The sequence below is a fragment of the Physeter macrocephalus genome, chromosome 2 (assembly GCF_002837175.3).
Source record: "Physeter macrocephalus isolate SW-GA chromosome 2, ASM283717v5, whole genome shotgun sequence".
Lineage (NCBI taxonomy): Eukaryota > Metazoa > Chordata > Mammalia > Artiodactyla > Physeteridae > Physeter > Physeter macrocephalus.
The window spans coordinates 131,408,269-131,417,594 of NC_041215.1; the positions used below are offsets into that span (position 1 = coordinate 131,408,269).

The window sequence follows — 9,326 nt, forward strand, 5'->3', positions numbered from 1 at the left end:
ATGTGGGGTCTTCCCGGACCGGGGCACGAACCCGTGTCCCCTGCATTGGCAGGCGGACTCTCAACCACTGCGGCATCAGGGAAGCCCTACAACCATCTTTAAAAAAATAAAAAAAAAAAAAAAAAAGCAAAGCCAAAGATGATTTTGGCTTTCAAATGGGACATACGTGTCATGTAGGGGGCTTATTTTGCTATCACTCCAACAGCCATAATTACTTCCCAGAATTGTGAAAAAGGCTTCAGATGTCTAATCTGGAGTAAAAAAAAAAAGGATCACTAAGACTCAGGCTTTATCAACACCCCGAAAACTGAAAACTACAAATTTGCAAAATAGAAAGCAACCCTGAACTTCAAAACAAAGATAATTTAGATAATTTTAACAATGTAATAGTAAGCATAATACATCTATAGAGCTATAGTTTTTAAAGTTAGTTGGCATATATTATTCCACTCAAATTTCATAACACCTCTGTAAGGCAGACAGAGCAAGCATCTTTGTTTTACAGGTGTTAAGCAACTTGCACAAAGCTGGATAAGCTTAAATAAGTGACTTCCATCCTTTAGTAAAATCTCTCTACCTACTCAAGCTACTCCCCTAATCTCTGCTTTCTCAAGTCACCAGATTCTTGGAAGAGTCATCTATTCTTGCTGAATTTATTTCCTCATCTGGTATCCATTTTTTAATCTTGGCAAATGATAGTTAATTTGTTTTCCCAAATAGCTACTATTCTCAAAATCTGCTATTCTCAAAAAGATCACCAGTGACCTACAAGGTATTATGGGACTTTCAGTGGTCTCAAATATTCAATGAGTGAATGAAATTTCCAGTAATTTCAAGGACTTGTTTTTGATCCTCATTCTTCCTCATTCTTGACCCCAACTCCCCACTGAAACCCTCTCTTCCCTCATTTTCATCACTTTCCTTCCTCTCTTACTCCCCAGTATCTTTATTTTTACTTATTTATGTATGTATGTATGTATTTATGTTTGGCTGTGTTGGGTCTTCGTTGCTGCGCGCCGGCTTTCTCTAGTTGTGGCAAGCGGGGGCTACTCTTCGTTGCGGTGCGCGGGCTTCTCATTGTGGTGGCTTCTCTTGTTGCGGAGCATGGGCTCTAGGTGTACAGGCTTCAGTAGTTGTGGCACATGGGCTTAGCTGCTCCGGAGCATGTGGGATCTTCCCGGACCAGGGATCGAACCCGTGTCTCCTGCGTTGGCAGGCGGATTCTTAACCACTGTGCCACCAGGGAAGTCCTCCCCAGTATCGTTAAAACTAAACTGCTCAACAGCTACTCATCATCCAAGATCCAATTCAAATGACAATTCTGAAGTCTTCCAGAACACCTCCAGCAGCAGGTCCCACATTACTTCTGAGGTTCCACAGTACTTCATACTATTAGGCACTTTTCACACTATATTTTGATTGTTATCATCTCTGTCTCTGTCTCTCCCTCCCTCCCTCATAAAAGTTCTTTGGATATAGAAACTGGCTTATCATTTCATATCTCTTGGGTTTAGCAAATTACCTGGCACTTATAGACCCTGCTAACAAATGTCTGAATGAACCACCAGATAAGTGGCAGCAGTAAGGCCTCTGCCTTTATCCTTCTTACAGAAGGTGGCTCAAAAGCAAAGGCTTTTAAATCTCTTACTTCTTATTCCATGAAAGTAAGTGATCAGGCTTGATTCTCACATTTAGTCCCTTAAAAAAAATTTTTTTTTCCTTGCAGTGATCTATGAACCACGCTTTCCAAGTAGAACAGTCAGAAAGGTAGCGGTGCCACACATGGTATAGTTATGACTCCTACAATTTGCCCATCCACTCTCTACCATGTGAGGACACAGGGAGAAGGTGGACATCTGTAAGCCAGGAATCAAATCAGTCAGTACCTTGATTTTTGGACTTCCTAGCCTCCAGAACTGTTGAGAAATAAACGTCTGTTGTATTTTGGTATTTTGTTGTGGCAGCCCTAGCAGAAAAATACATGCTGCTTAAATAGTTTCTGGAAAATATCTTTTTTTCAGCTAACTCTAATTGTTAGAAAATTCTTCCTTATCCCAAGCTAAATCCTGCCCTCTGTATCTAAGAGTCGAGGAAAAACAAAGAAGAATATAGGGGATGTGATCACTATGGAAGAGAATAATTTTCAAGTGAAAAATAAATCTGTGACTTAAACACTGAGGAAAAATTTTAAACTCAAAATCGATAATATGGTAGCAAAAATAAATTCTCCAGAGAGGAATCATGGTATACTATAGAAAACAGTAGTTTGTAGAAAGACAAACCAAGGTTTAAATTAAGTTTCTGACTTTATCTGAGTGATAACCTCGTCAATCCTATTTCCCCTATTTATAAAGTATGGATAATAATGTGTAGAGTTGTAATAATGTAATAATATGTGAAAGTGCTTTGAAAAACTGAAAAAGATTACAAGAATGTCAGATATTATTAGGCTATCCCCTTTCTTCTTGTGGCTATATTTAAAGTGTTATTTATATTAGAGCTATTTATGTTTAGTTCTCTAGACTTTATCCAAATTCAGAGGCAAAAATTGCTCTCCCTAACTTTGAAATCAGTGGATCCGCAATACACTAAACAAAATACATCATTAATACTGAGTAGTATTAATCTAAAAAGAGTTGTCTGAAAAACATAAAGGAAACAATATCATGCTTTAATTATATCAAATCACACAAAAAAATGTTTTGCCTATTTTAGGTGTAGTACATACCTTAATAGAAATACTTGCTGAAAAGAGTCCTTGTTAACTAAGAAAGGTTGTCACCAAATCAACGAACTGCAGTGTTGAAAGGATTTGAGTCCTTCTGGAGTTTATCTACTCTAATGCCTTATCTGATGCATACATAATTTCCTTCTGCAATACTCCTGATGGACAGGCATCCATCTGGTGCTTAAAATATTTTCTGAAACAATTTTTTTCTTCAGGTAACTCTAATTATTAAAACTGGGCTAAACTCTGTCCCCTGTAACTTCTAACCTTGTATCCTCTGAGAGCCACACAGAACACATTTACTTTTCCCTCTTTAGAACAGATTTTTTTTTTTTTTTGGCTGCATCGGGTCTTCATTGCTGCGCGTGGGCTTTCTCTAGTTGAGGCGAGTGGGGGCTGCTCTTTGTTGCGGTGCGCAGGCTTCTCATTGTGGTGTCTTCTCTTGTTGCAGAGCACAGGCTTCAGTAGTTGTGGTGCACGGGCTTAGTTGCTCCGTGACATGTGGGATCTTCCTGGACCAGGGCTCGAGCCCATGTCCCCTGCATTGGCAAGCGGATTCTTGACCGCTGTGCCACCAGGGAAGCCCCTAGAACAGTCTTTTAAACTTTAGAACACTCATATCCTTTGCCCAACTCATCTCCAGGTTAATCCTCCTCAGTTCTCCAGTTACTGTACTGACATGTTTCAAGTGCCTCTCCTCTGGACCAGCTCCACTTTACTGTACCCCTCCCCGCCACTGCAGCCTAAGCAAATTCCTCTATAAACAGCATGCTTATTTAGTCCAATCCACTGAGATCTTTATGGATACTGGACTATAAGAAAATATATTTGCTTTTCCTCTCAGCTTCAAAATTATCAGCAGATCAAAAGCAAAAGAAGAATGTTGCTCCTAAAATCTTGATAATTTGAGTTTTAAGCATTCAAGCAATGGTTGGAACAGTCAGATTACTAGACAAGATGGCCTTGCCTTTACAATATCTTCCTATGATGCTAAAGCTCAGGAATAGGGACAGGTCCATACTTTAAGAAGTCAAGGCCTCCTCTAACATGGGGATTTGTGGATGCAGAGTGCTGACAAGTGAAGCCTGTGAGGCAAAAGTGAGGTCAAGCCTAATAAGAACCTAGGGTTGGCAAACCTCAGCCCCATTGACAGTCCTTTATCAAATACAGTGATGATACAACCAGAATTTTCCATGAGAGTCTTACCATATTCTGTTCCATTTTTCCAGAGGTTACTATTTCACTAGAAACACAATCCTGGAAAGAAATTTAGAAGGTCTGAAGAAGACTATAAGTATCTAATTATATTCCAAATTCCTCCCCCAAATGCAAAAGCAGCAATTCCTGTTTAAAAATCCTAAATAACAAAATCAATAGGACGTAATAGTCATTTAATCTATTCAGGATAACGATAACGACTTCTCGGAGCCCATGCAGGAGGATTCTGGAGAACAAACTACTGATCACAATCTACATGAAGTCTATTACTAGACAATCTGTGATCAACACAATCTGTGTATTTATTGGCTGTATGGGTGGTATGTTTTGGTTGCTTTCCCAAAATTTGGGTTGATAAGATAAAAACTATATTTTAGGAATTATAAACCCCAGACTCATTTTTAACACTTGGTCAAGGCACCTCTTAGGCAATACTGACATTCAAGAAAGTTCAACAGTCTACTATTCTTAACAAGGAAATCTAAGTGAATAGAAGATGTAAAGCCAACTATTTTTGACTGGAGGTAAAGTTAAAGGTCAAGGTGCTGTGAGAAAGAGAATGTGGGAGATCCAGGAGCAAACTATGGAGAGGAAATGGAAGAACACAAGTGAAAGGTGCTTTCAGAAACCTTCTGAGCCAAACTGGTTCTTTTTTTGCTCACCTGCCATAAATTGGAATGTGATTAGTTACTAGAAAACAAGATAAACACTAGGTACACATCAATGCTTCTCAATTGTATCATTTCTTCAAAGGCAAAACAGATATTACAGTCGCTCAGTTAGAAAGAGAATAATAGCATGAAGTCATTGGTTATACCTAAAAAAATAAGTGGTTTTACAGAAATATTAACGCTATTATTATTAATAATATTAAGTATTAATAAAAAAATAATACAGCAGTTAACATTTATTACTGTGTGTGAGGCACTGTACTAAGCATTTTATATGCAGTCTCATTTAATCCTCATATCAACCCTCTAAAGAAATGAAATGGATAGTGAGGTTCAGAGTTCGAGTGCTCTGCCTCGGGTCACAGTGGTGGGGGTAATAAAGTCTGAACCTAGAGTCCACTGATGACTGCTCTGTGCTTTACTGCACTTACACATAAACTTTTGACAGATATCAATTACTTTCCATAAAGGTCGGTCTCTCTCTCTCTCTCTCTCTCTCTCACACACACACACACACACACACACACACACACACACACACACACACAGCAAATGAAGCATCCCTTTTCCGCAATAGTTGCCAACACTGAATATTATCAGTTTTTTAAATTTTTATCAGTTAATTGGGAAAAAAGGGATAGTCTGTTATTTTAATAGGGTTGAACATCTCTGAATTTATTCACTGGTCATTTGCATCTTTCTTCTGTGAACTATTTGTTCATATCCTTTGCCCATTTTGAGTTAAATATTTACCTTACTGATTTGCAGGCAGTCATTTATATTCTGGATATTATATTAATATCTGGAGTATAAGTAAAGAAAGAAATGGAGACAATTAGCTAATCTTTAAAAAAAAATTAAATCTGCTTCATACCTTATACCCAAGCAAATTCCAGATGGATCAAAAATAATGAAATCATAAAAGCATAATCCTTTCTTACGGCAATGTGGCAGTTTCTTGGTATTAATTTAATAAAATTATGGATTTATGTTGAGGAAAAAGTAATTTGAACAGGCTGAACAGGGCATTACAGCCTATACTAGAAAACTAGTATAAGAAGACTTTCAGTGACAAATCTATGCCACTGAAAGCAACTGAAAGCAACTATCTTCGAAAATTATGAACGTGGTAAATTTATTAAGTTAAAAAGTTTCAAAATAATACTTATGATTCCATTTTAATAAAAGGAAACACAATAAACATTAGCTACATTAGAAGGCTATATTGAAATATTAACAAAGGTCATTTCTAGGTAGCTGTAGTCTGTAAAAGAAAAATTCAATACTATTTTAAAAAATGCATTGCTTTTGAAGATATCCCTTCTAAACAGACACAAAGATGGTTAGACTTCTGGAAAGAAAGGTCTGTGACTCATTCATTTTTATGTCCTTTAAGCGCCCAGTGCCTGTTCAGAAGTCTCCCGAAAGACCTTTGTTGAATGAATGAAATGGGGAAAGCAGGATTTACAAACAAAATCTCCATATCAGCTACTTAAAATACTCAAATTCAAAACCTTGCAGGAGAATCATATTTGTTCCCCAAGTAATATTTCATTCACAACTTTAGTTTATAACTACAAAATGTTATGTTTTTAACAAGCAAGAAAGAAATGTAACACTCTTAATGTGTACGAGCTAAAAGCAGTGGGGTGGAGATGATGTGAAAAAGAAATCTTGGGAATTCCCTGGCGGTCCAGTGGTTAGGGCTCCGAGCTTCCACTGAAGGGGGCACAGGTTTGATCCCTGGTCAGGGAACTGAGATCCCACAAGCCCGTGTGGCCAAAAAAAAAATTTTTTTTAATATTTTATTTTTGAAAAGACTTATGACAAATACAAAAGTTTATGTTGAATTCTCTCAGACACAAAGACTATCCCTGATTTATGAAGTATGTTATTCATACTTCCTGAGTATCTATTATGGGCATATGGGCAAGCTTCTATTTGTATAAAAAGGGCATGAATATTTACAAGGAACTTATAATATGACTTCAAACACATAACTGTTCATGACATATCAATCCTATTGTAAACTGTACTAAATCATACTATAAAACTATAATAATTGAACTAACGCGTACAGGAAAGGAATGGGAAGAGATAAATAGACCGATGAAACAGAAATATTCCAAAAATAAACCCATGTCTTATGGAGACTTAGTATTTGACAAAGATAGCTTTCGAAACAGAGGGGAAAGGATGGCCTAACTACTTAGTAAAGAGTAGTGGGCAACTGGCTATCCAAATAGCAAAGGAAGTTAGATTTCTACCACATACCATCTGTGTAAATACATTTCAGATGGATTAAAGAGCTAAACATTACAAAGAGAAAAAAACATAGGCTATTTAATTAACCTGAAGATAAGGAAGGTCTTCTTCAACGAGACACAAAATTCAGAAGCCACATGAATAATATTGATGAATTTGAAGTGATAATTTAAAATTTCTGTTCAACAAAAAACAGACAAGCAATACATTGAGAGAAAACGTTTGCAACGTACAATACAGGCAAAGGATTGATACTACAAGAAAGAACACCTATAAAGCAGTAAGAAAAATAAACAATTCAATATCAACAAGCAACTCACGAAGAAAAAGAAATGGCCAAACAGAAGATTCCGTGACTTCTCTACTAACAACAACGACAACCATAATAGCTAATACATAATGCTTACTAGGCATCTGGAGCTTGGCTACATGCTTTAGATAGCAACTCATTTAATCCTCGCAACAACCCTAGGAGATAAGGTATTATTTTTATCCCTTTTTACAGCGGAGGAAATTGTGGCAGCAGTTAAAGAAGCTGCTCAGGGACACACAACCAGGAGTGCAGGGCTAGAATTCCAATGCAGACAGTATAGCTCTACAGGCCAGCATAGCACTGAACCACTATCCTATATGACCTCTCCAGGGATCTAGGCATCAGGGAAATACAAATTAAAACAAGATGTCATCTGTTGTTCAAACTGACAAAAATAAAAAAGACCAACATAGTCAATGTGGCAAATGAGTATTATCAACATTGTTGGTAGAAGAATAAAATGGCAATTTCTTTTTGTAGTAAAAACTCTTCAGAAACAGATGCTCTGAAAGTTGAGAAAAACAATTTATGCAATAAAAGGTGGACAATAGTCAGGTAGTTTCTTACTAAAACGGTAATTTTATTTTCTCCTGAAGGTAGTAACAAATCCTAGAACTCCTTTCCTTTTCTCTCTTAATTCTCAGATGCCAATAAAGGCCACCAGAGGATGAGCATTCCTTTGCTCCCACGCTAACTGGTTTTTGGTGGCTGCTTCCCTTGTGCTTTAATCAGCCCAGGTCAAATTTTCCCTGAAAACCTGTTTCTTGATGCACTAAACGACACAGATTCTGCTTTCTTTTCTTTTCCATATTTGTCCCTTAGCCTCTTTCTCAAGAGCCAAAGCTTCTCTTGAACAAGGTTCAAGAGCCAAGACTGAAGGTGAGAAGCTCAAACTTTCCCTTTTTGGGGTGTTCAAAAGCCATTAAAAAGACTCTTACTTTCAGCAACAATGTTAACTCCAAACAAAAACATGGCTTGTGAAATCTCTCAATTCTCCATAGTCTCCAGTTTACTGTTTACAGCATAAACGTTAAGTAATAATATAAATTACTTACGGGAAAAATAAAATCCATGTCACAGCTTTTCTAATACTTCAGCCATGCCTATCTACTTATAGGCACTATTATGAAGAGAAACACGGGAAGGTACATGGAGCTATATAAAAGAGGCTGTTACTAAACATCACTGCATAAAAGTACTGAAAGTTCATCATGAACGGCAGTATGGAAAGGTCTTCCCTTAAAAAAAAAAAAGCACAGCAGGTCGGCTTCCATTTTGAAAAATTTCATTTGTACATCCAAAACTTCCTGTAACTTTTTTGCTGTTGTGTTCTAAAACTTACTACCAACTTGGTTTCTGATTATGACAAAGCAATTAAAATTTGCAGGGGTGAAATGGACACTGTGGAAACACACTGGCAGCTCAGAGAACGGTGCTTGACGAAACCTCCAGGAGAGGAGCCCTACATCGTCACTGAGAGACAAATTTAAGAGTGTTCCATATTGTAGCCATAGGATGTAAGAAGAGATTAAGGTCAGCAGGAAAATGTAAGACTGGAATAGACGAGATTGCGTTTTTTCATCTGCATCATATGGTCACAGATTAACATTCCATTAAAACACAAAGCTTCACTACCGGAAGGGGAGAAGGATGCACCCGCGGCACCACCACAGGCCTGAGGCAATGATTTCGATATCCTGCTAAATGCTACCATGTCCCCAACGTCATCAAATAATTGCTGGACAGCTCCACCATGTCTACGCGTTAACCACACAAAATCGAGGGAGCAGACACCTTTGCCAGGAGTCCCAGTGCAAAACCATAACTCCTCAAGGCTTCGCACGCACAAATTTAGGGTTCTCATTTCGCTGTTAAGAAAACTGAGGAGCTGAGGGAGAAGCAGCGACCGTCCAGTGCCTCCAAGGGCCAAGACAGAGTTAAGATGAGGTCCACCTCGGACTTCTCACTCCCCACCTTCCTCCGCTCCAACCCTGGAAAGAGCCACAAGTGAGCAAGATAAGTTGTGGAAACAAGACCCGGGGGGGGGGGGGGGGGGGGGGGGGGGGTCACCCCCAACCCACCCACAGCCTTCTCCCTTGTGTACAACCTATCTCTTTTAATAAAAAAAGTT

General features: G+C 38.2%; 1 protein-coding gene across 5 annotated transcripts in view; it reads right to left on the bottom strand.

Moving 5' to 3' along the window:
* PDE6D (phosphodiesterase 6D) overlaps positions 1–9,326 on the bottom strand; it is a 56,043-nt gene that overhangs the window by 45,906 nt on the left and 811 nt on the right. For 2 of the 5 annotated variants that reach the window (XM_028482650.2, XM_028482667.2), the window contains exon 2: positions 5,371–5,419. The exons of the other annotated variants lie outside the window; for them this stretch is intronic. In XM_028482650.2, coding sequence (XP_028338451.1) covers positions 5,371–5,393 — 23 coding nt within the window. In that variant the 5' untranslated portion in view covers positions 5,394–5,419. The remainder of the gene's footprint in view (positions 1–5,370; positions 5,420–9,326) is intronic. 5 annotated transcript variants of the gene reach the window in all.